This window comes from Hippoglossus hippoglossus, chromosome 20 (assembly GCF_009819705.1).
Source record: "Hippoglossus hippoglossus isolate fHipHip1 chromosome 20, fHipHip1.pri, whole genome shotgun sequence".
Classification (NCBI taxonomy): domain Eukaryota; kingdom Metazoa; phylum Chordata; class Actinopteri; order Pleuronectiformes; family Pleuronectidae; genus Hippoglossus; species Hippoglossus hippoglossus.
In genome coordinates, this window is record NC_047170.1 from 10,079,977 (window position 1) to 10,107,547 (window position 27,571).

General features: G+C 41.9%; 1 protein-coding gene across 6 annotated transcripts in view; it reads right to left on the reverse strand.

Moving 5' to 3' along the window:
• myrip (myosin VIIA and Rab interacting protein) overlaps positions 1-27,571 on the reverse strand; it is a 109,075-nt gene that overhangs the window by 39,701 nt on the left and 41,803 nt on the right. For all 6 annotated transcript variants that reach the window (XM_034572669.1, XM_034572674.1, XM_034572672.1 and 3 more), the window contains exon 3: positions 14,386-14,607. In XM_034572669.1, coding sequence (XP_034428560.1) covers positions 14,386-14,607 — 222 coding nt within the window. The remainder of the gene's footprint in view (positions 1-14,385; positions 14,608-27,571) is intronic.

Genomic DNA, 27,571 nt, shown 5'->3' on the forward strand with positions numbered 1-27,571 from the left:
GAAGTCAACACTGGAAGGGGCTGTGGAGGCTGGTGTATGGACCGTAGACTATATATATATATATATATATATATATATATATATATATATATATATATATATATATATATATATATATATATATATATATATATATATGAAGATGGATGACATGACACTTGCTCAAAAGTGAAGCCAAATTGTCTTTATACCCCCTGGTGGCTGGCTTGCAGTATGGGTCATAAATCCTGCCTCCTTGTTGTTCGTGGATGGGATATGGACCAAACTAGTCAAGTCTAAAACGATGGTTTCTGCCATTTTAGGTATTCTTATCACACTGGAGTACGTTCAAATGCTAAGTTTCTCAGTAAGTTTGGTTTTATTTATTGTGTAATGATGCTTTTGATGCTATAAAAGCAGAGCGAATTGACAGCAGAGACTTACTCACAATTGGTCGATTGCATTTATCTCCCAAACCTCGGTACCATGGCTCCATCCCCCAATCACTACTGTGCAGTTTCTGGGTCCATATGTAAAAGACGGCAGCGTTTGTATATGGGATATTTGGACTATATCTTTTGATAGAGGGAGGAAGTGGGGATGTGTAGTCCCTCTTTATATACAGTTAGAGAATAAAGGTTGCTGGGTGTTTGGGACACGTTTTCCATCATGTCGCTGCAGTGTCCCCATTTTAGCTTCTGCTGGCAACTTCTCTTTTGTTTCACCCCCATTATTTCCTCTTTCTAACAAAGGGAAAATTGACAAAAAGGAAAGTAATAATATAGAGGGAAAAAAAAAAAATCACAAGGCTCATTACCGCTGAATTTTCAAACGTATTTTGCTACAAAAGCCTTAATTAAGAACCATTACTAACAGAGAACAAAACATCTCCCTGTTTCTCCCTAAACCTCTAATAAGTATTCTAACTGATATAATGCTCTTACTTTGGTGGTTTGAGTTCTGTTGTATGTCTCTTACTGTCACAAGCTATAGAGATCCAAACATCAGCTAGAGAAATAATTCATGCTGACATCCCCTTAACCAATGCAGCACATGAGGTACATTGGGATTATATACGTATCTGGAATGAGAGGAATCTCCTCATTAACTTAAATCAGATCTATTCAGTGTTTCAGGGTAATAATGTGATTGCTATTTTGTCTTAAGTTGGCTGCTTATTTGTAAAATCTTAAAATCATTACTTGCTGGAAATGTCAGTTACATGTTTAATAACAGAATATGTATTTTATGTGTGTGTTTATGAATTACATGTGGGAGCTTTAATATTTAGTAATGCAGAATAATTCACCTGCAGACAGGAGTTTTCTACTTGATTCATGTTCATTTATACAGATGAGCTTGGGTTTCTCTGTGCTGTGGCTGTGACTCCTATATAAAATACAATAATAAAAATAAAACATCATCTAAATGCATTAATGTGAATATGTGAATAGAAATGCTGTAAATCTGAAAGTAAGGATCAGTTTGCTGAAGTGACAGCCCACAGGTTAGGAATGTAAAATGTAAACCTGAGCACCAGTGGATTCATCTTCCACAGTGATGAGAGGAAATGCACAAATCCTGCATATCAGTCCCCACCATAGTATCATGGAGGAAAACTACAGCAATGGCAGGGCGGAGGTGTTTTGATATGTGTTTGTGTGTGTGTGTGTGTTTTGTGGCATGTGGAGGTGGTGAGGAAGGGGATTAGCGAGCATGACGAGCTTACCCCAAGACGTGTGTAGCCTACACTCTGGCTCAATCCTTCCTTTCCCCCTCTTATTTGTCCCCTTGTGTCTTTGTCTGTTTGTTTCCGTCTTTGAGCTCACATTCCTACCTCTGTTTGCTTTTCGCAGCTCTTACTTTGTCCTACATGCTGTGGTACATCTCTGCGTCTAGGAGAGGATGTGTGTGTGTGTGTGTGTGTTTGCGCGGATGCAGACTGCAGAGATTTGTGTTTATCCGCCTGCAGGTTATTTGAGGCACTGACACCAGGTGAAACCTTTACATCCTCTGCAGGTCGGCAGGCAGTCGGGTCTGATATTTACCATGAGTGAATCAACACAAAGTGAGAAAGAGGAGGCCGGCAGGTTCAGACGACGTCAAACTCGCTCGCTCGCTCACTCACTCCTGGCTGGGAAAGTGTTTACTGAAACCCGTTTACCAAAGATGTGTACATTTCAGGAAAGTGTTGAGGTAAACACAAACAGAGGGCGGAGATTTGCATCCCGCGGCTGTGTGGCGAAGAGAAAAATGATCGAGCAGAAGACAAGTGGAGAATATTCGGCGCTTCAGGAGAGCAGAGGTATAGAATGAGAGTGCAGAAAAAAGAGTGAGAGTAAGACAGAGACAGAGAGGGGGGCTGGAGAAAATACAGAGAGTCCTTCATTAAAAATGCATTAATCCACAAGACACTACAGAACCTGCAGGGCCTCCATAGCTCACCTCTGCAGGTGAGAGCAGATACACTTGACCCAAATGGTGTTTGGTGCCAAAGTTCAGCACTAACACATGTTGGTGTGTTCAGACCAAACATGACACACATTCCTCCTGTGGAGTCAAGTCAAGGCAAAGACTCAAAAAGATGCAAATATGTGTCTATGCCAGTTGAAAGTGTTTCAACTTTAACAAAAATGTTGGCGCTAAAGATGCAAGACCCCAGCTCCTCCATGTGAGTGGGTGGGACATGCAAAAAGAAAAGGAGACTTTAAATATATTTTTCTCAAAGATGCTATTTGTATATATGATATTTTAGGTAGTTTTTATCACACTGAAGTATTTGAACATGTTTATTTTTGCCAGTAAGTTTGTTTTTATGTATTTGATGCTATAAAAATGGGCAGAAACGTCATGATTGCCAATGCAGCTTCTTGTCCGGGATGTTTCATCTCCATTTCAGGACAGTGGGAGAAAGTGGAGACGTGTCGGCCATCTTTATATACAGTCTATGATTTGGACAATCAGGATGACACCATTATTGAAAACATTTATGAAGAATATGATTTGAGAAGACATCGAGCAACTTCCAGGTGCAGCCAAAAGATTGAACCTGAGCTGCACAAGTTCCTCTGTCCTCTCGACCAACAAGTCTACAGTGATTCAAAACACAATTTATAAACATTTAACTGATGAGTTTTACTTATTCTTAAGTGCTTTATTTGTTGCCTTGATATCACTGCTTCTTTGTGCTTCGTACACCTGCTGTCCACCCAAACCAAATGTATTTGTTCATTCATCCTAACACAATATTATCCAGGCAGTGATTACATATTCCAACAAACCAATTAAGTGTTAAATGTAATTTCTAGGAGACGTCACTCAACAATCATAAGATTCACCACTGAGAAAGACTGGAGACATTTTTTTTTCATGTCCAAACACAAACTGTCTTGCCACTTGACTCTCACTATTCACTTTTCCTCGTAAAAATGTACCACAGGACCAGAAACACTTACAGTGGTGAATTTCTGCTCTCAGGTCGAGTGTGTGCACACAGCGCTTCTCTTTGTGTTCTGGTTTGTGTGTGTACCAACTGTTTGTCTGTTTGCAGCTTCGAATATCTCTCCCATTGGCAGCTGTGATGTGAAAGGCTGCTTTGATCCGGTTAGAATCAAACAGCATCTCCAGAGTTCCTCTGCTGCTGCTGCTGCTCTGAACAAATAGCCCAAAAGACAGAGACAGACAGAGGGAGAGGAAGAGAGGGAGGGGAAGTATGCAGGATTCCTATTGGTCGATCTGGGCCACTGGGTATTTCAGTTGAATAGCAGCTATACCTGCTGAAATATGTCCTGTGGAATTTGAGCTTCCAACAGTATAATCATACTGAAATGCAAGCCTTCATTTTTAAGCATACACATTTTCCGGACAGCAATCTAAAGCACATGTCCATAACGTTCAGCATCGTTGTCTGCAGCAGAAACAGGTCAACAGCAAAGATGGTGAAAGAGTCTCGGAAGCTTGTTCGCTGTTTATTGGAAAACTAATTTCCAATAATCTACATGATTGATGCTTCATTCCAGTGCATGGAAATGGCAACATGGTCCCACACCACGTTTCCATTGCATCCCCCCCGTCCTATTTTGAGTGTACATAAAACCATAAACCATTCAACACCATGACAATTAGTGTCTCCAATACAGATGTTTTGATTAGGGCTGTGACGGTATGGATTTTATCTCACCACGGTGATAAAGCAACATATTACCGCAGTTTATCAGTAATTACGGTAATTAGCTTGACATGACCCCGGTATTACGGTTACTGTCACATCCCCAGTTTCGATACCATTTTCACTTCCAGATACCGATCTGATACAAGTGCAATTAAAAATATAACAACATATATAAAGTATTTTGACAGCTGATGGAAGCATTGGGAAAAGAAAGAGCACTTTTGTCTGTGTTGGATCGGTACATAAATTCACTGATGCCCACCCCACCATTTTCGGCATTTCTGATAATGGCATCGGTAGAGGAACACCTATTCTCCAATTATGACAAATGATGAACCTTTGTAGGTTTAATAAAAGGAAATTAGGAATTTCTTGATTCATTCTTCACATTCTATGGTGTATTACCACACTAAACAACATTATTTACAAAATACTGAAGAGCTAAGGTAATAAAAAATGTGCTCGACCTTCCCTCACTGCAGTCTCAGTGTCGCCCATGGGGCCCGAGAACACAAGCACTAAGGGAACTGGTCAGCATCAACCTGCTAATTCAGGGGCCCAGGAGGTGCGGTCTTAATAACATCCGATGATTTTACACAAATGAGATCAAACAGCCCTCCTCGCTCAGGTGGGAAATCATGACAAAACAAGGTGAGCGGAGTGCAGCGAGCTCTGCAGCAATGCTCCGGCTAAGCCTCGTTTAAAGAGCTGAAAAATGGGCGAGGAGGTGCAATGAGACAGGGGCCCGGAGCTGCAGGCAACCATTGATATGCAGCAGAGTGAGAAAGAGAGAGAGGACGCAATAAGGGTGTGTACACTCTGTCTGACAGTCCCTCAGAACTACAGTGGTACAGGGGGAGTGGAATACTGACATTAGCATATTCTGATAATTGTTATTCATTTACACTGGCTGCGTCTCCCAGAACATTTCAAACCACATGTGAGACAAGTGTGTTTTATTTCTCCGCATGCACGCTCCGAAAACAACTTCTCAGAACCACAGTCGTATATTAAGAAACATTTTAGGAATCAAACTACTTAACATAACATTTAGAGACGTTTAATGGTTAGTTACCAAATTCCTGAATCAGTGTTTCACCATCTAGGAGTCTGCTAACCAGCTAGCTCTCGCCCCAAAGGCCCGTCTCATCACTCTCTGGTAACAAATCTCTGTAGCGTCCAGTCTGTGCTGAAGAAGTCGTGCTGCTCAGAAGATATTACACTATTATCATCTTGTAAAAGAAGTAATAGCTGAAGCTCTTGACAAGCGACCATAACCACCACCTGCTTCCAGCAAGGAACCACATTTACGGCGTCAGTGAAAAGTTACATATAGCACCTTTAAAGTAGTCCACATGAATGAATGTGACTGCTGATCTGGTCTCAGCCTCAGGCACCATTATCTTCTCGACTTCCTGGTGAGTAATGGTAAATGGACTGAATTTATATAGCGCCCTTCTCGTCTTATCTACCACTAAAAGCCCTTTACAGTACAAGTCACATTCACCCATTCACACACGCATTCATAAAGGGCTCCTATACACATTCTTTTTCTATGACAGACAATTTTTGCCAAAGGACGCTTTGGAATGTGGACTGTAGGAGCCAGGGATTGAACCATCGATAATTAAAAGATGACCCGCTCGACCTCCTGAGACACATCCAGCCACTGTAAAAGTAACTCCATATTCCAGAAGGTGGTTTTAATCCATTACTTCACCGCGATGTGATCCTGGGGGTGTAACGATTCAGAAACCACGATGAAATCCACAATAAAAGTGTCCACAATAAACAGTAAAACACAAGTAAATTATTCTTCATTTTACCTTTTATTTTAAACCAGACCAAATTTCTAGCAGTCATTTTGTTTGCTGAAACTATTGGGAAAAACACAACATTTCTCCTTTATAACAGAGGGTTCTTGGGTTGACATCCAAGGAATGTGCAATGTCTATATGAAAATCCTGCGGTTCCAATATCTTATTCCTGCCATGCTGCAGAGAGTTCAGCAGCTCAGACAGTGAGATCTGCCTGAGGGAGGCACAAGGGCACAAGACAGTGAGGGAATAAGAAGGATGAAGTTAGAGGAGGGGAAGAAACATAGTTATACACAGAGCATCGTAGAGAACTTTTTATCTCGGACGATGCCAATTTTGATTTATTAAATTTTGTAAAACACACTAAAGTTACTTCTTAATTAGAAAGCAGTTCCACTTTAATGATCAGCCAATTTGGCAGTTCACAACCTCACCGGGATATAAGACACGACTCGCTGCGCTAGAGGGCGTCTCCCCGTGTTTTTTTATCGATCACATCTGCAAAAGCAGACGCTGTAGCCCTGAGCCAATCGAGTGGTGAGGGGAGGTTTCAGAGGGAATAGAGATTCAACATGAACATCAAAATTTCTGTTTGAGTAAATCGGTGTTCAGCGGTTTCTGAGAACACATGGCCTCTCCGGAGTAAATGTTTGTGAGTGGATTAAAGGTCATGACCTCCAATGCCGTGATTGAAACATAACTGATGTATGTGCTTCAGCTGCAGAAATGCACTTAAGCCTTAATAAATCTAGGTCTAGGTAAATTTGGCTTTTGACTATTGTTTTCCCCCCCGATTCCCCTTTTATTCATGTTGTTAAAACCTGCAGCTGCTGCACCGCTCAGTGTTGTGATGTAAGCCGTCTTTCTTTCATTGTTTTGTTAAAGTGATGGCAGATCAGACTTTAAACCCACTGCAACAGTTTGTCCTGTAACCTGAGGATTGTTTTGTTACCACATGACGCGATTCACAACAAGAAGTGATGCAGGGGGAGCTGGTTACGTTTTGAGTAGGGTGTTATTATGAGATATTTTTAGTGTTTGCCCACACAGATATTGCACCAATCAAATTGCCAGGGCCAAGCTGTTGTTGGAATTGTAATTTATGCCCCTGATGGACTGTAGAGTCTGCACCATTACTTTCAGATAATAAATATCAATTAAGAAGAGTTATCACTAACAGAGAATAAACTGTAGCTGTGCAAAGCAAAAGGAGATTTTGACCTCAGATTGCAACACACAATATAAGAACTCAGTAGAGCGTATAACAGTTCCCTTAAATTCAATCAAGCTGCACCAAATTGCTCAAACTCATAGATATCAGTTAAATATGTCTGATTTTTTCAAAGGTGAAATTTTTTTTTTTTATCTTTCTATGTTCAAGAAAGTGAAAAACTAAAATCCTAGATCTGTCTAGGTATAAAGAGCTCTTCCCTGACCCATAACACATCCTGCCACCAAACTTCGTGGAACTCCCTACACAAACAAACATAGAAACCAACAAACAACGGACAGGGCTGAGAACATAACCTTCTTGTCATAAGTTGTCACCTGCATCTTGCTCCACTCTGTGGCAAACACTCTCTGTCTCCAATCCCACTAACCCACAATAAAAACAACAGGAGCTTTAGCTGCTGTTCTGATCCACTAGCCAACTTACTGCATAAACCGATTTAGGAATCATGAGATTTCCAATCACCTCGGTGCTGCAGCCTGCTGTGTGAGCACAGTGAGACACAAATGACCCATTCACGTGGCGTGACGGCCAGTGTACACCATCATGAACCGTGTTACATGGGTTACGTGCAGGTACGTCACAGAAAATACAGACAAGTTCACAACTGGACCTGAAGTGGTGCTCAGATCAGAGGTGTAACTGATTCATTCAAACCCACCACACACACACGGAGGAGGAGGCCTGTGAGCTGGAGGCCGCCCAGTGTAATCAGAGACACATTAATGACTCAGAGCAATCACAGCTGAATAACACACAGCGGTATTTCCCACAACTGACAGGGATGAAAACACTCACGGGAGGAAACATACAAGGTTCTTTTTGTGTATGTGTTAGTCTGTGTGTGCGTCTGTGTCTACTCACATGTTTACCTGGATAGCAGTGATTTATCACCTACTATAGAACCTCATCCCCTACAGAGAAAAATGCTTTCACGGAGCACAATGGGGAGCAGTTACGATGACGGCATCCACGCACACACGCACACTACACACTACACACAGGTACTGGGTACACTCCGAGATTGCTTCAAGGCTGGAAAATTCAGCAGTAATTAGCTTTACAGGAAACTCTGCATTAGTTAAATTTATGTTTTAAAATTAACAAGAGCAAAGTATTTAAATTGCAAACTCAGGACCACCAGGAGGTGTCCGAACCTTAACCACCACTGAGATCTGTGTGCAGTCTACTAGATTTCCTGTGCATATCACCATCAAGTGCTACAATCGACTGGCGGCTCCTGTGTCGGCCGGCCTGGATATGAGACAACGCAGCGAATGAAGAATCCAGAGAAGTTGAGATGGAAGGAGAGAGGATGATTAGTGGCTCTCCCTCCTGCGCCTGCAGCTTGGTTCAGCTGCACATATACGTTCTGGAAGCTGGTTCAATTCATAAAAAGCTTCCTGCAAGTGTAGAAATGTTCAGACACACCATGTACTCAACTTTGCACGCTCATTAGACAGAAATAGTGCTTTGAGAACCCTGAGCACCCCACGTGTGTATTAAGTGTGGCTGCACACATCAAATTGAGCAGTTAGCACTGTTGCCTCACAGGAAGGAGGTTCCTGGTTCGGATCCCGGTGCAGCTGAGCTCGTTCTGTGTGGCGTTCACATGTTCTCCCAGTGTCTGTGTGGTTTTCTCCGGGTTTTCTGGCTTCCTCCCACAGTCCAAAGACATGCAGGTTGGAGTTAGGTCAATTGGAAACTCTAAATTGACCAGAGGTGCGAGTGTGAATGGTTGTTTGTCTCTATATAGCTGGATGTACTGCACTCTGTATAATGTCCTGACACAAATGTCAGAGTTTCTAAATTAATAATAATAATCGCAATCTCCAAATTAGCTCGTCAGAATATAGCAAGAGATCCTCCAGAGAATTAACCGCAAGCAAGTGGGCAAGTCAGTGATGTTTGTAACATGCGACGGACGCAAAACTGGAAAATAAAATGTTTTTAATACAAAATATCTCAGGATGAAAAAGAGGTGTCATACACGTGCTGCTCCATCCCTCACCTGAACGCTCCAGAGATTCCAATTGTTGTGAATACGTCTGAGCGCGTCTTGGCTCTGCGATGCACTGGTGACCGGTCCAGGGTGCACCTAGCTACAGCCCCCTTGCAAGCCTCAAAGGACAAGCATTGTAGATAATGCACGGATGGATGGACAAAAACTTTATTTGCTTCTAGTGTTGTTTTGAGCGCCTCACTACAAATAGACAGCATGGCAGTGAGACAAATGAGCAGCGAGACTTCCGTTCTTTAAGTCCTCTGAGTCTTGAAGCTTTGCCGTTTTGGCTCTCTGCTGAAACCACAAAAGAATTGTTCCTACATTTCATTGTCCCCCCCGCATAGCTGCTCATAAAAACCCAGGGAAAAACGGAGCAAACAAGGAGCAAAGGACACAGACAGAGACATGTAAATGCCTCATTAAAACCGAAAAGTCAGTGGTGGTGTACACACGTTTCATCTGCAGCCCCGGTGCTGTGGGGCACACCCTTCCTGTCTAAGACAAGGCTTGCTCACCGCACTGATAAAAATACCCCCGCAAGGAGGACAGGAAAAGATAACACTGTGACTCTCTGCCTCTCCTAGCCGCAGGTGCTTGTCTCGCAGCAGCAGGCAAGTTCGTGGAGTTTATAGCAGCGGTGTCTTCAAAAACACACAGACTGCTGCTGCTATTGTTGTGGGGAATTTTCTAATTTTAATATTAGAAAGAAATTAGATATTAGAAATGAATGAAGAAAAAAAACAACATGTTCTATATACTTGATATGCAATAAATATCCCATAGCTGCTGATGCACACTTAGCTAGATTAAAATGTATTTAATGTTACATCATATGGGAGGATTTACATGATCAGACCTGAAGCATCTCTGTGGCTGTGAACGATGCTGATCACCTGGATTATGTCTTACACTGAACATTCTGACAACCTGTCTGCTGATATCTGAATCCTCTCTGCGCCGTGAAAGGCATCCATTCGCCTCTGCTTACACATCAAAAATCAAACGGCACAACTCCTGCATTCACTGCTTCTGCGAAAATGACGGAAGCTGCTACTTGTAACAATAAATGGATGTGACAGCCGTGTGATATCCTTAAATGTGTGAGTGTGTTTTTGTGTGTTTTTGTGTGTGTTTGCATGCGAAACAAACTACTGCTGTTACCGCTACAGCGAGAGCTTGTATACGTGCTTGTTTGCTCGTGTCCTGAAGCCCCCGAGCCAACCACCTTCTGCTCGGCCTTTACAGACAGGCAGCCTCGTCGCAAAGAACCAAATAATTATATGTTGGTGTGCAGCCGTCCGTCAGCCGCGGTGGTTAGACCATCATGTCAGTGCAAGAGATGAACTCACACTTAAATACGACAGACAGTTAATGTCGCACTAAAACTGCAGCAGTGTGTGCATGTGTGAGTTTGAGTGGATAAAGAGGTAGGTGTGGCTCCGTGCTTGTGTTTGCATGTGTGTTTGCACAGCACACACACACACACACTAAACCCTCAGGACAATGATGTACTTCCATGCATGAAGAATAAGATGCACTGGTTAAAATATAATTAATATCAATATTGAAATAAAAGGTATTTAACAACTAAAAATGTCATTCCATCGAATTAAATCGACCTGGAAAGGTTGTGTGGTATTGTGTGCACCCACAGTTACAACGTGCCTGTGCTTGTGTATTTACATCCAGTACAGTATAGGTCTGCGGCAGATGCCATAATCTCCTTGCAGTCATACATTAGGATGAGATTATGAAAGCCATAAAGTGGTAAGAGCAGTTTATCACTTTGGTGTATTGCCACTCGTGCGCACATACACGCACACACACACACACAGTATATACTACGGCCTTAGGACTATATAGGGAGGCACCCGGCAATCCATTTCTGCAGATTAAGCACAGAGAGGTGCGGTAGCTCAAATGTAAATGTGATGTGGAAAATGGAGACTTCATCAGGTATAGAGAGAGAGTGTATAAAAAGAGGATGGGGCCGAGGGGAAAAAAGACAGAGACAGAAAAGGGGGAATAAAGCAGTAGGATGAAAAATGCAATTTTAGAATTGAGAACAAGAACAAAAGTGAATGGCATTTTCTTTGCCAGATAATTGGGACAGGTACCGTCTCCTCTGTCGTTCCCTGTCGCCCCCCCCCCCCCCCCCTCTCACTATCGACCTTCATCTGTCTTCATCTCCTGTTACTCCCCTTCAAAATGCTCCACACTGCTTCAAATGTAAAGCCAAACCAGAAAATAATTGCTTTATATTTTTCATTAAAAATGTTTTGACTGGCATGTTGTATCTGTGTGTATGTCTGTGTGCATGCGTGCGTTTGTGTGTGTGATTCAACACAGTGTGTGCTCAAGTGTATACTGTTCGTCGACCATTGGCTGAAGATGTTATTAATCTCAACAGACTGCAAATGGTCATGCTTGTCCCACTCGCTCAGGTGGGAAAGCAGTGTTTGGGGAGTATGTGTGTGTGTGTGTGTGTGTGTGTGTGTGTGTGTGTGTGTGTGTGTGTGTGTGTGTGTGTGTGTGTGTGTGTGTGTGTGTGTGTGTTTTACAGGACTAGAGAGGTGTTAGGAAAAAGCTGCTGAATCACTTTTCTCTTCCTGTACCATCTGTTATCAACATTTAGACACATCATACCCACAGTTGTCTTCACTAACTAAACATTCAACTATTCAATAGCATCTCAAGTGCTACAGCTGCTGCGCTCAGTAATTACACAATATATAATCAATGCATGTGCTTGCATGTCTTTTCGCAGATGTGTCCACCTGAATCTAGACACACACATTTATATTCTCATGTGCATCCATCCATGTGCGAGTGTCTGACTTTAGTCACAGAGTGTGTCCATGTGTGTGATTATTACAAATGCTTTCCCTCAATGCATCACACTTGTGAGTAGCATGGCCGTGCCACTGCGAATACTGATGGACAGCCGGCGAGAGCATTTGGCGTTCTGTTCCCTCGTGAGCTCATGTCGCATTTAGATTCAGTAAAATCCCTTCAAAACTGGACAAAACACTCTGACGTACACGAAAAAGTTGATTCGTTACAAATGAATACAGCACATTTTCTCCAACTTGTAATTTCATAAATTGATATATAATTTTGTTTAAAATTAATAAATAAGACAAAAGAGAAAATTAATTTGTATTCTATTTACTGCACAATGACTCGCCTTTAAATCAGATCCATTTGTTTATGAGAGCCTCGCTCCTCGCCGGAGTTATTTCCCACCACTCAATCTTCCAACTGTTCAGCATTAAGCAGTCATGCTCTCCAACAGTTGACTAATTATTATTAAACAATAATTTGTATAAATAGTTTCTTCTGTGCGAGCTGTAAATCACTGTTCCAAATGACATGACTCCACCCTGAGAGTGTAATTCATGCTAAAACCAGATTTAAGCCTGTTTAATGCTCTAATGAAAAGTGCTGTATTTATATGTGGCTGGTAGTCAGCTGTGTTGTGACATCAGGCCCATCTGTGACTCAGTCTAAACCCCTAATGAGAACATTACACACACACACACACACACGCGCGCAGGGAAAAGATGGCGAGAGAGGAGTGACTGAGAGTGAGATGATCGATGCAAACCTTGCCACCTCTTTTGACTGCCATCATCCCTCTCTTTCCCACCTCCTCCTCCTCCTCCTCCTCTCCCCTGTCTCACACTCCTCCTCCTGGCTGTGGTCTCACACACCAGGACTCAGGGCAGCGGGTCTAACTCGATACAACATGCAGCAAAAAAATCAATGGAAGACAGAAGGAGACAGAGCGCGGGGGACTGAGAGGAGGAAAATAAGGCCAAGTGGAGGGGCAACACATTTTTGTACAGCACAGTCGGGCTCTGCGGTCCTGCCAACCTCCATCTTGAGGTGCACAAACAGGCAGAAACTCCAAAAAACACCACCTACACATCTGCATTTCTATCCCGATGCCCTCTTTAAATGATACTTCAGTCTAAATATCATGACAAAGGTATCAAATTACACCTGTGGACCTCCAGAGTATTATATAATATCTTTTGGAAGACATTCTTCTTTAATAGCAGAAGCTCTGGTGGGAAATAACATGATTGATTGACTATAAGCAATTCCAATGCCACATAAAGTCATATGTATATGCATCACATCCAATATTCTGATGTCTGAATTCATTTAGCCATGAATCCACAACAGCCTGACACACACACTCCAGTGTCATAGTATTTCCAACACCCCACCCTTACTGCTCAGACAGAGAAAAGCTTAATATTCATCCAATGGCGAGTCGCACTAGAGCCATTCCCAAGGCTTTGGACAGACATGCATGTATAAACAGCCCGGACAGACACACACACGGGCGCACACACAGATTCATTTGAAAATACAACCAGCTGAAGCATATTCCCCTGCCTCGTTCCGCTCTTCAGATTGTTTTGTCTTGTTCTATTAATGATTAATGATTTGGTTCCCTTCTTCTTCTTTTCTCTAAAAACTGTAATATTTGCTTTAGAAGCAGGATGAAATAAAAAAAAAAAAAAGAATTGAGTAAACAAACATTTCCCATTAGACATAGGAGTTGTATTCCAAAAATAAAAAATAAAACCTGACGGATGCCTAATTATTCATCTCCCTACTTCCCACTGTTTCTCCATCTCTTTGCAGCAGTGTATATATATTCTCTTTTAATATGTTTCACTCAATTCAACCTTCTTCTCATTACCGTCTCCCTTAATGGACCCGTAGCGTCTCCCTCCTTCGCAGATACAAACAGCAGTAATGTAAAAAAGAAAACTGGAAAATAGAGCTGAAAACTATTTCAAATGAGTATAGAGTTAGATGTTAAAGACCAAATCCTCAAAACAGCCATAAAACATCCACCCTTGCCACACCGACTCCATCAAAGTCGTCCTTTCCCCTCTCATTCATTCATTCACTTTCCCCCTCACATCTGTCTCCTACAGTTCACATATTCCCAAAACCTGATCTGTTCTCAATCCCTTCTCCCACCCCCCCATATTTATTTTCCCATACCACACTTTCTCCCCCCCCCCCGCCCCTTTCACTGCCCTTCCATCAACCAACTCACAGCTTCATCCCGTATCTCTCTCATCCCCATTCATTCCTCTGCTATTACTCTTATCTCTCCAGTGTGTATCTGCCAATGTGCCTGTGTGAAATCACTAACCTGCCCTTCTGGCATGCAGAGCAGAGCCAGGCTTTGTCCCTCTTGTTGTAGGTGCAGCAGGTCTTGCAGACGTTGTACTGGCAGTCCAGGCACTGGCGCTTGGGGTTGAGCAGGAAGGTGAAGGGCGCGCAGCAGCGGATGCAGCAGTGCTCGTTGAAACGGTGCTGCTTGGAGAGGATGGAGCATCTGCTGCCTTCCTCCGCCAGCTCCTGCTTCATCTCGCTGAGACCGAGAGAGAGAGAGAGAGAGAGAGAGAGGGAGAGAGAGGGGGGAGAGAGAGAGAGAGAGAGGACAGGAGGGGGAGGGGGAGGCAGAGTGAAAGGGTGGTGAGCGTCTGGTCGAGAGGTAGAAATGTGGAGAAATGTCGGAAAACATTGATGTGGAATAATTGAAGAAGCTGTGGCAAATGAAAAATTAAAAGGAGGGGGTGGGGGCGGTAATAAAACAAGAAAGGGGGAGTGCAGAGGGGGTCATGGGTTCGGTGAAAACACTTCCTCTCTCTCCCTCCTTCTCTCTCTGTCTCTTACACCGATTCTGTGGAATTAATGTGATGGCTGGCATTTCAATTTGGGAGGACCCGTCATGCCTTGTTTGCCTACATCAGTCAAAACACAGCTGAGGAGAGGACGGCATGCTCGTCTCCTACATCCTCCATTTGAACAAGCACGAGCATCTCCGCTGATTAAGATTATGATGATATGGATAAGAAATTGGCGTAAGTTGAAGGTTGCCTGCGGGAAGACATCACTATCAACGCATCAGAAACTCGCCTGAGAGGAAAACACAGCTCTTGATGAAAAGCCTCCCCAGTCAAACTGGAGGGCTTCTATAGGCTGCGGGTCAAAAACTACAGTTTCAACCTACAACAGTGAGGGAGGACTACAGAGCAGCGCAGTCCCACTAATCTTCAGCCTCAGAGAATTCTTCACACTAATGAACTATTATGGATTATTACATTATAGTTATGAAGAAATACTTGACCTATAAGCTTGTTTAAAAATCTAATGAAATCCACAGCTACGGATGACATTGGCATCTCAGCTGCACACAACTATTTCTGCACATCATTTTGTATGAAGGGGGTTTGGTTATTTGAGGGCTGAAGAATAGAAAAAGACAGAAAACATAATTTGGGGTGTAAATTGGTGTTTTAACCCAACCAGCCTCCTCCTCCTCCTCCCAGGAATAGAAATTCATCATTGCCAACGAGCTATTACTAAAACACACCTCTGAGGGCTTTGCTCCAAAGTTAACAAGCAAAATAAAAGTGATGTTGCTTTCTCTAAATTCTTAAAAAGGGAGAGGGAGTTTTTACTGTTGTTCATCACAGGGACTTTCTTACGCATGACGTCTCTTGGAAAGTCCCAATGACACAAGATATGTATATTTATGGACACATGTTAGGATTCCCTCTTTTTTCAGTCCGTTAAGGGCGGCATAGTGTGTATCAGAACAACACGAGGCAAACTACATGGATTATAACTATAAATGAACCCAATAGGGTGGAAAGACAAATCAGGATTGTTCAGTGAAGGTAAATCATGCAAACGTAACCAGAGATGCTAGAGACCGGCCAACAGCATTACTGCTCTAAATCACCTCAGATAAAAATACTCACTGAAAAATAACAACAAGCTTAGGGCTAGATTTATAAACGCCCAACGACTGTCAGGAAAGCAAACGAGAGGATTAACGGCAAACAAAGGTTGATCATTGGTGATGTGTCCAAAACAAATGTAATCTGGAAGAAAATACGTTTGATATAAAAATGTTAATGAGAATGCTGTTAAATTGCGGGGGGCTGTTTAACCAGTAAAGCAGCTTTGTTATCTGTAGCCTATTCTCAACTGTTTACATAAATTATGTACATGTTCTTTTCCACTGCAGGATTTGTGCTGACGGGGCAGTGCACCACAGTCAAAGAATAAATTATGTAATGGTTTGCATTGATATCACAGACCTATCATCACCAGTACATATTGCACTGGTGACAATTATATTTAAAATAATGCACAGTAAGGAGGAGCACTTAAGTAACACATTCATCCATGTTTACACTGTTGCCCATCAGCTGCCATTAGGTGTGAAGGGAGGCTGTGATGCAGTGATTGAACTGTTGCTGCGGGGAAGGTGTGAAAGTGAGTGAATAATTTAAAATGCTCCTGGATACACGTCACTCAGCCAGATGATAGCCCACAGAAACATAGAGAGGGTGGTATGTATGGTATAGACTAAAAAATGTGTGCCCAACACAAAAGATCGACTGTAGACTGTGAAAAAACAAGCGTGAGCACAGTGATGTACGCAAAGCATGCAAAATATATATATATACAACTCAAACCTTACTGATATATTAGTTGGCTGATACATCGGCTGATATGAGCCTTTCTTGGAATTACTGTATATATTTGCCGATATGAAAACTTTAATTTTACAGAATAAACAATGCAGAAAAGATTATGTTTACAAACTAGTATTACCACCCTGTGGTTGTATACTTCTGCCAAACAGTGCAGTTTTAATCCACAAAAAAAAAATCTGATTCATATGAGGTCATCATGACCTTTGACCACTGAAATGTAATCTTTGAGTCCAGGTGACGATTCCCAAAAAGCAGACTTGTGATATAATGTTCAACAAGCCAAAAACACGTTTAGTGAGTCCCCAGTGACCTTTGACCATCTAAATCTAATCTGTGAGTCCAAGTGACCATTTGTACCAGATTTGAAATGATTCTCTGAGGATGTTCCTGAAAACTAGCATTCACAAGGCAAAACAAATGTGCTGTGAGGTCCCAGTGACCTTGACATTTGACTTCCGAAATCAATTGACTTCTTCCTTGAGTCCAACTGAATGTTTTACCACATCAGAAATTCTCTCAAGGCATTCATCAGATATTAGGTTCACAAGAATGGGAGGGACAGACAACATGAAAACCAGCCATCGACTATTAATTTGGTTTTATTTGTGCCATTTATAATAAAGTTTATAATTCAACTGCAAAATGTTATAATGGTTGTAAAAAAGGTTTGACATCTAAAAGAGTCATATCCAAAAATTCTTTAAATATATCAGCCGATATATTAGTACTGGATTCTTTTACTCTCCAATATCAGTATCTGCATTGGCGGCTGAAATTTCCAAATCATGTCCCAAAGTTGTGTGTTGTGTTTTCTACCTGATAAAAACCACCAAGGCATACAAGGGAAATTAAGTGTATTGCAAAACAGTGTGCTAAAAGCAGCATATTGCAAATTTCCTGAGTGTAATATGTGTACGTGCGGCTGAGGAGCTGGGGCGGGTGGTGGTGGTGGCAGTGCAATCTCCCACTTCCCTAAGTTATTAACGTTTCTCCTCAAGCAGATCCTCCGCTGCCTCACTGATTGCTTTTCATATGCATCATTAGACACAGAATATTACCAAGATGAACAAACCATTTCATATACAGTGTCGTGTGAGAGTGGGAGGGCTGGATGTGAGGGGTGAAGGGCAGCGTAGGCATATGTATAGATACTAGTACATGCGCACATACATACACACAGGATTATTTATATGCAGGATCAAAAGTGGTTGCAGAATCAACATAAACAAGGTTATAGTTGCTCGGGAACAGAGGCCTCAATCAAATTAAAATAATTTAAAAGAGCATCCAAGTAATATGAATAAATGTAACTCTTCTAATCAGAGCTTCAGCATCTGGTTCAGAGAATATAAACACCACCAACCACAGCGAGCCTGTTATAGTAGATTCACAAAACATTTCTGTGTCAATAACTCCAAGAGGCTGTTGCCTGGAAATCATTTCCTTCAGCCCTGATAAGGATCACAATCTATATTTTTCTTTCTCTCTTATGTGTCCATGATCCTGGATTAATGAGCAGGCCGGTTAGATGGCGGCTTGCTCCGGACATTTAATTAAATGAGTGGGTGACTGTACAGACATATCCACGGACAACAGCGCTCCGTCATCCCTGACGTCCCCTCTAATTAACTCACCTCTCGGTTATTGAGACATGAAAACCTGTGCTCATTTGGCGGCCATGTCTGTAGAAACATGCGGGTCAACCAGATGCCAGAGACGTACAACGGAGATCATGAGAAATAACACGAGTCGCTCTTTATCGGCGATGAGGCCTCTTCCATTACAGAAATGTGCAATGTTAACAAGCGGTTACAGTTATTCTTAACATTTACACATTTACCGTCATGAACTAAATCAGAGAGGCCTTCACTGCATTTTTATAGCATCAAATAACAAAATGAGACCAAAGTTATTGTAAAAATTAGCACTTGGACAAACAGTGTGATAAGAACTACCTACAATTTCAACAGTAATCATTAAAAAAATGTATGTGACGTGCACTTTGACAAATTTATCCCATCGAATAACAAGGAAGAGGCTGGATTTCTGACCTATACTGCAGCCATCCACCAGGTGGCGATATATATGTTTTGGCATCACTTCTGGGTGCTGTCATGTCATCCATCTTTATGTACAGTCTATGGTTCACACCTGCCAGCTGACCATGACATTTCTGAGTGCAGTATGCATGCTCTCCCCAGACCTGTGGGTTTTCCTCCCACAGTCCATAGAAGTGCAGCCAAGGCTAATTAAAGACCAACATGCCTGGAGGTGTGAATGTGAACATAGATCTTTGTACGTTGGCTCTGTGATGCACTGGTGACCTGTCGCCCAATGTCAGCTGGAATTGGCTGGAATCCAGTTCCCTCAAAGGGTAAGCTGAAAAGATAACGGATGGATGGAGGCAACTAAATGCTAAGCTAAGATCAGCTACCGAAGCGACCTTGAGAGATGGTTATCTCCACTGGCAAGGGAGTTTCCACAGAACCACAGCTTTTGTGCATGAAATGAAAATTTGTTTATTTTCAGGAACAATAATTAAATGGACTTTGTGAAGTATTGTTTGGAAAAATACAGCTGAGTTGTTGGGTTTATAGGTTCAAACAGGCAGAAATTTCACTCAGAGCACAGACATATTTCTATATTTTAAATATAAATGCCTTGTACTGTAGATGCATTACGCGCCATATTTCAATCTGAAGGTTATTGCTACTTATTCAGTATTTAGCTCCACAGAGGAAAAGCGGCAGCAGCCTCTCACTCACTCACTCAGTCATTGATACACCCCGGCTGAGTCTGGTGCTGGCTTATGGCCACCTTAGTTATCAAGGGATTCATACATTATTTAATGATGAAGTTGAACTCATTAACATTCAAGTGAAAACCACAAAGTGTTATTTATTCATCAAGGTCAGTCGTTCAATTAAATAAAGCTTATTCACATGCTTTGTAATTCTGTTGTGGTAAACTGATCCTGGTCATACTTAAAGCTGCAACTAATGATTGCTTCAATCACAAATAAATCTATTAATAATTGCTCATTTGCTAAAACATCCAGAAAAAAATACAAAAAAATCTTTATAATTGTCCCGAGCCAAATCTAAATGGTTCATTATGTCTGATTCACAACCCAACACTTCAGGCTACTTTGTTTGTTTCAGACATTTAGACTTTCCAGTTTAGTCCGAACCACAATGACAGGTGTGAACAAAGTCCAGCTCCAGACCAACTGATCAACCGAACAAAATTGAACCATAGTTCTGTTTGTTTGTCGTGTGAAAAGGCTGAAGTTAGTGATGCTGGTAGTAACACCATCAAAAATTGATGTTGCAATGAAATTAACCGGATGATATATTTTCTCCATTCGTACAGAAAGACAACTATTCACTGAAATGACAACACGCGGATGTCAGATGCACGCCCATCTAGAAACCAATCAATGTAGAGCACAGGTGGACGCAGCCCACGGAGGTGATGACTGCAGGATATAAGTCATGAAAAGTCTTTATTGCAAAATGAAACCAAAACTAACCACGTCCTGTGTAAATAATGTAACAAAGACATGAACCTCGGTTTGGACAATGGTCTAGTTTTTCAGGTGTGAAACCAACCTTAAAGATATTGAATTTACAATTACATAAAATAGAGAGAAGCAGCAAATACTGACATAGGAAAAGATGGACATGTAGAACGTTAGGCACTTCTGCTTAAAATTTTTTTGAAAGAAACAACGTAATATCAACACAGTTGAACATTGAATCTGTCGGCTTTTACCCAAGCATTTGACCAGCTCAACATTAAATCAATATCTCTGCTCCAGTGGGCGTCACTGCTCCACAGAACATTAGAGAGTACTCGAGGAAACCAGAAGGACGAGTACAGGGGGGAAAAGCATTCTTTATTTCAATCTCGTTCAGAATCATCAATTGAAACAAATAATGTGAAGAATATGATCATTTGCTTCGAAACATCCTTTCAACCTTAGATAAAAGTTGATTTGTTGTCTTGTGTGTCTTGTAAATGCTTAACAAGAGTAAAGTGACTCCAAACTAAGATAAAAAAACAGGGGAAAAAAAGAAAGGCAGGTCCCAGGTACAGCATCATTCCTGGATAAAGAGCCCCACTATGCCACCTCATATAATCCAACATGTTTATTAGACCATTGATTACTTGAGTCTTGGGTGAATGTCAGCAGGATCTGTCGCGGCAGCTCTGGATAAATGAGGCACCACAAAAAGTTTGGCTACTGCTGAAAGTTTACAAGAATCCGAACTCCTGAATTAAAAACTATTGATTATGTAAATATCACTGCAGTGTGTATGTGTTAAAGAGGGGAGCAGTACACAAGCAGCTGAATACCAATTCACTTAGTCATTTAAAATCAGGGCAGCAAGAGGATATCTGGATGTAATAAGAAGCAGTGTATTTCTGACAGCCTGTCACTGGCAAATATTGTTTGTGCTGAAGATCTATTAACTTGCTTCTCTCATCGCACATTTTCCATCAGTTCTGCCCTTCTCCTCATTCTCTCTCTCCGTCTGCTCGCAATCTATTAACATGGTTATTTTTCTCCCTCTACTTTCTGTCCATTTCTCTCCTTCAGCACACAAACAGGCTTAAGCTTCAGTTTCCAGGTGAAGTTGAATTATGTTATGGCCACATTTGTAATTAAGATAATGGCACTTTGAGGTCCAGCAGCAGTCTGGCTAGAAAACAAACAATTGTAGTTTAAAAAAATAAATAATATATCCCCACTTTTATCCAACACACAACTGAAATGCAATGAAATAAATCAGCTTAGGTGCACACCTAAGAATGTGTTTATATTATGTAATGTTATGACACCTAGCTTGGTATTTATAGTAGCTAATTCCATTTTATGGTTGTCTGAGTGTTATTAATGCTAAACAAGAGGAGGATTTGTGACTGTGTAGTTTCATCAAACAGTGCAATGTACAAACTGTGAGTGACTGAACAGCTAATTAATTTCTTTATACAATTCAAATGCTGCTCTATAGTTTAGTCTATGTCCCACCTACTAACATGGATGCGGCTCAGTTTAGGATCTTTACTGCAGCCGGCCACTAGGGGGCAGGGAGCAGTAATGTTGTCCATCTTTGTATGCAGTCATTGGCTCAGACAGAGCAGTGTTTTGAGCTAGAGGCCAATGCTAACATGTCAACATACTCTGACATTACAAAGATGCTTTTGTTTTGCAGGTACTATGATGTGTGTGTGTTCACCACCTTAGCTTAGCATGTTAGCATGCTACCATTCTCTGATTAGCACGAAACAAAAACGTCAACCTGATGCAGATTCTGAGTTTAAACAATTCAGTGCAATTATTTTTATAAATAATATGTGAATAAAAATAAAACATGAATATCCAGTAAAAGTTGTTGATGGTTGCTGGATCAACATAATGTCACGGACATTTGAAACGAGAGATAAACACTCCTAGAGGCTCCTTAAAGTATGTTACCTCGAGCACAAATCATCACTATTTCATTTGATGTTGCTCTGCCTTACGTTACAGTTAACAGATGGTACATTGTTGATACGGATGAGGAGAGGATCCTGGAGAGAGCGCAAAATATACCCCAGAGTCTTTGATCAGTGCTTTGATCCAACTACTGCAGTGGAAATGCCCACAACAGCAGCATCTACTGTTCACCAACACACCGGTAAATCATACAGCCCCAGAGCAGAGGGATCTGAGAGCACACCTGGCTGTGTGCGTGTGTGCGTGTGTATACGAGTGTGTATTTATTTATCTTGGGTCGATGTGCATTTTCAAGTGTACAGTAGCTAAATGCACTTGGTAATTGTGAATTGATCGTGGGCTTTCCGAGCATTAAAGGTGCTTTTAATTGAAAGAGGGTAATTGCAAACTTGAAGATCTTGCTTTCCCGTTTCTGTGCAGATCCGTGTGCAAGAGAGTGAGAGTGTACTCAGCCCAAGTAGACGTAAGGATCCTTTCCTGCTATTCAACCTGAAGGCACATATTAACACGCTCTGCTGGTGTGTATGTGCCTCTAAGTGTGTGTCTTCTGTGTGCAAGCATGCATTTCTTTAAACACCCTGAGTGCATTAAAAACGGCTCCGGGGTGAAAAAAGCTCAGAGAACGTAACCAATTTTTGACTCAATTGAAGCGCAGAATTTGCATTTGGACCCCGACTGGGTGAAAGCCGAGTCACGGTTCATCCAGCGTGAATGCCAGATCCAACAGAGAGCACAGAGAGCACAGAGAGCACAGAGACCCACTGTAGACAATCTCAACTCTCTTTCTCCTCTGCAATGCAGTGGCAGACAGGCAAGTGGGTCATAAATTTCAAGGTAGTGGGTTTCTGACATTCGGCTATTTGGATTGTTGGCGAGCTGTTGATTGAGGCGCTGGTGCAGGAGGCTGGTGAGCTGAGATGAAATGACGGGGATCGTTCCCATCAGATATTCACTTTAAAATAGTGATAAAAGTGATAGATGAATGGGACACTTATCAAATAACATCTCGCGGCATGCTGATACTCTAGTTAGCACTGTCACCTCAAAGCAAGAAGGTTCGAGCTACAGCTCAGAGAGTTTTCATTTTCCCCTCGTGCCTCCATGACTTTCCTCTCAGGCTTCCGCCCACAGTCCAAATTCATGCCGGTTGGATTAACTGTACTTTAAATTCCCCGTAAGCACGAACGTAAGCGTGAATTAATGTTTGACTCTGACCAAGTATATCTCTGACAACAGATGAGAGGTTTGAAGTGAAGTGAGTCAACAAGGTACTTTTCTCTGACCAGTGTCATCTGAAAAAAAATCGAGAGGGACAAGTGACTTGAAATGAGAGATAAAGATACGTAATCACCGCAGTATGTCATCTTTCTTCAAATGGTGTCTGGAGGACCATACCAACAACAGTGACTGGGAGTAAAGAATATCCATGAACATATTCATCAGCAAAAAGACTAAATTCGCCTCATGAAACATCAGAGGCAGAAAAGCAGCCAAGAGACAGTTTCCCTTCAGCGATCAATGAATTATTTACAGTTAGCCTGTGGCCTTAATACTTTTACATTCCAGTGTATTTGTAGATTAACATTTGCTAATTAGCAGAAAGCTCATAATACAGACTGATGAAAATGTTACTAGATTTACAGATTTTTTGTTATGATGACTGCGCTAAACCTCAAGTCCTCAAAATGATTACAGTTCATCCTGAGGGGCATGAATGTTTGTACAATAATCCGTATATAAAAATGGACGTAGACTCTGGGTCCAGTTCTTAAGATATTTCAATCCAGACCAAAGTGATCAACCAAACAGAGTTCTAACCGTTCCCGTTACTCTGCTGTTAGTTTGGCTGAAAAGTGGCTGTTACCACTTTTGGTTCCTCTAGATCTACTCTGGGGTGAAGAAGTCTTTGTATTTCTATTGTTCACTGGGAACAAAATCAAATTTTAAACACAGAGCTCAAACTTCTTTGTATTTTGTGGAGGAATGTGGCTAATTTATACAGCATACATTATTAATCCTGTTCATTTTTCTGTGGTGGCCCTGGTGTGATGTATTCATCCAGTGCATGAATAAAGAGAAAACAGTCTCGCTCAGCTCCACTGCCTCTCTCTCTCTCATCTTCAATGTATTCTTGATAACGTGGGCCGTCATTGGTTTTTATGCACAATATGTCTTCTTGGTCTCCACCTTCTTCTCCATCTGCCTATCATTCTGCAGGTTGTGTATAAGAGGCTCAAGGTGACCACAGGGTGAGGTGATGCTGCTGCTATAACTTCCTCCCTCTTTCTGGCTCACTCATTGACTGTAAATAAAGATGGACGGCACCAATGGCAAACACGATGGCGAAAGAAAAGCCAAAGCATCTCGATCACCCCCACAGTTGCACCCAATATATCATTACCTGATTTTTTTTTACTCTCAGTATCGGCTTCATAAATGCTGTATTGTTCAGACAACATGAGCAACTAACTTAAAAAATAATGGCATTTCCATCAGCTTTTTATTTACTGCTAATAAGAGAATGTTAGCGTGCTAAGTACCTGGTAACAAACGCATCTTTGCTTCATCACTGAGTATGTTAACATGCTAGCAGTAGCCTTTAGCTCTAAGCACTGCTCTGTCTGAGCCAATAACGAAAGATGGACGACATCACAGCCTCAAAAGTAAAGCCATAACATCTGGAATTCCCCCTGGTGGCTGGCTGTAGTATAGTTTATAAACCCGAAATCCTCCATGTTAGCAAATGGGACATTCGACAAACAAAATTCACATCCAATACATTTTTCTCCAATAATTTCTTTCATTGACGTATGTTCAAATGCCTATTTTCTAGTATGTTTGCTTTCAATTAGTTATTTGACGATACAAAAACAAGGTGAAATATCATTATTGACAGCTGAGAGCAACTCGTGATTGTTCGTGTGTGCATGAGATATGCAATAAATTCCTCGCCTTCCTACTCTGTAGATCTATGCACCGCTCGGTAGGTTTTTCCACAGGGACTCATTGTTGCTGCATCACCAGACATATCTAAAGACCTGCTCCACCTCTTCGCATGCATCACACCAACCCTGCAGGTTTTCCAGCCCGTCGAGCTAAGAGGCATGTTAGTAAACACTGCAGAGGAGAAAACACATGCAGTATGCAGGCATGAAAGCATGAATGGATGAACGTAGACATGCACACATATTAAAGACACACGAGTGCATGGGACTGTTCCATGCTGTCCCTGCAGCGACACTTAGGCTCAGTCCATTTTGATGCAGCCAGAGGAAGACGACAGAAGAGATGCATTATTACACTTTCAAATCAATTCCCCTCACTTAATTAACATGATATACAGTAACTGCAGCCATCTTTGTCATTCAATACCCTATTAAAATTAATTAACTTGTCTGCAAAGCATTCCTGACAATCTTCTCACACAGGTGACGCATTCGATCGGCAGAGATTTTCACAGCACTTAGAGACATAATCGACTGCATCAGTATAATCTGATTTCAATTTGAAAAAAACATTGGCACCCACGCTCACTTTTGGCACTTGAGAGGTTTGGCATATATAAAGTAGTAATGTTAATACAGCATATGCATATATTGGGAGTGTTAATATCGACAGGGCCAAATGCCTTGTTAATGCAGAGTTTACCCACAGCTTAATAGCGACGTCGGAGAGATTATTAAAGGATAAATGCACAGAAATAAATCAATCACACAGAGCTTCCAGGCAGATTATCAGGCAGGCAGGTGGTTGAAGATAACGTCACGCTCACTCTTTTCATTTCCTTCCTCTGTCATCTACACCCCTCTACGTTTAAACCCGTGATACCATCAGTCCATCTTGTAAGAACATAAGTTTGTTCCTCACACACTCTTCGGCTTACTTCACCACTGAGCTCGATACACAGAGTAGTCTTAAGCTCCTTTATCCCTCCTTTCCCCCCCATCTCCACTCCTCCCTCGTGAACCCCGAGCTAAAACAAAAGCCTCAGGGTGGGGATGGGGTGACTCCTCTCTAAACCAACTTTGGCTGCCGAAGATTATCCAACAGGGCAATAATGAGCCCTGACTTTGGGAAACAATCCAAGTCAAATGTGTGCTGCACTGATAACGTTTCCAGTCAGAATGGCCGGCCTGCATGGCGACTGTGTGTGTGTGAGAAAGGGGGAGAGATAAAAATGTGGTTGAAAACAGCGTGCGTAGACAATTTACTGCAAACTCAGCAACATGCCGGGATCGTTTAGAGGTGAACAAATTCATTCAGTTTGTATTATTTGTTTCAAGCCTTCAATTACTCATTATTGACAAAAGCCATATCTATTAATCCGACCATCATTTGTCTTCAAGGAAAGAATCATTTTCCAGAAAAGTGAAGCTGTAGCGATGCACAATATTTCATGAGCAGAAAGGAAAAGCAGGACGACTGAACTCATGTTTAGAAACTTAAAATGAAGCGGGATGCATAAATAACTATGACAAAGTAAAACTAAGGTAAAAAAGCATGAAAGTCTGCTTATGGAGTTTTTATTAATCCATCCAGCCAATAAATATGCCGCTTCTCCATCAGGGGTTACAACATGGTCAGTCTTTCATGACGGGCGATTCACACTCAAGCAAACATGCGATCTCCACACAGAAAGGGCCCGACCAGCCGGATGGTTTGAACCCAGAACCTTCTTGGTATAAGGCGACGCCTCTGCACCACTGCGCTGCTTTGTATTAATTCGGTGCAGGCTCATTTTTTATGTATCAAATCTGATTTTTCCCTGCACGCTGTTACCCACTTTAATCAATACCTCCCTCGCCTCATCAAACACTCCACTGAAGCTGCGTCACGCCGCTTCTCCTCCCGTTCATCCCCTCATCCCACGTTTCCAGCTCTATCTAAGATTAGCAGCTGCCGCCCATACAAACCACAGTAACAAGCGCAGATTGTTCCCTAAATCCTCAGCTGAATAATCTCTATTCACAGAGGAATATCAAACCCAATGTACCAGGAATCCAGTGTAACTGCCAGCCACACCAAGAGATGCTTAGTGAGGAGGAAAAGCGGGGAGGGAGGGCGACGCCAGCGTTTTTCTCAGCTCACTTTCAACCCCAGTGCCTCCATGAGGGGGGCAATGAAGTGTTTGTGGTGAATGGGAGGCGATTTTTTTGTTATGTTGCCACAAGGGAACAATTACAGCCTACAATAGCAGCAAATGCTCCACAGTATGTGTCAAATGGAGTGAAGCAGCAGTTTCAGTCATATGTGTGATTATCTGGATCCCCGTTCCCATGTTTTTTTACGGGTTCTGTCAAATGTGATGACTTGAGATGTGA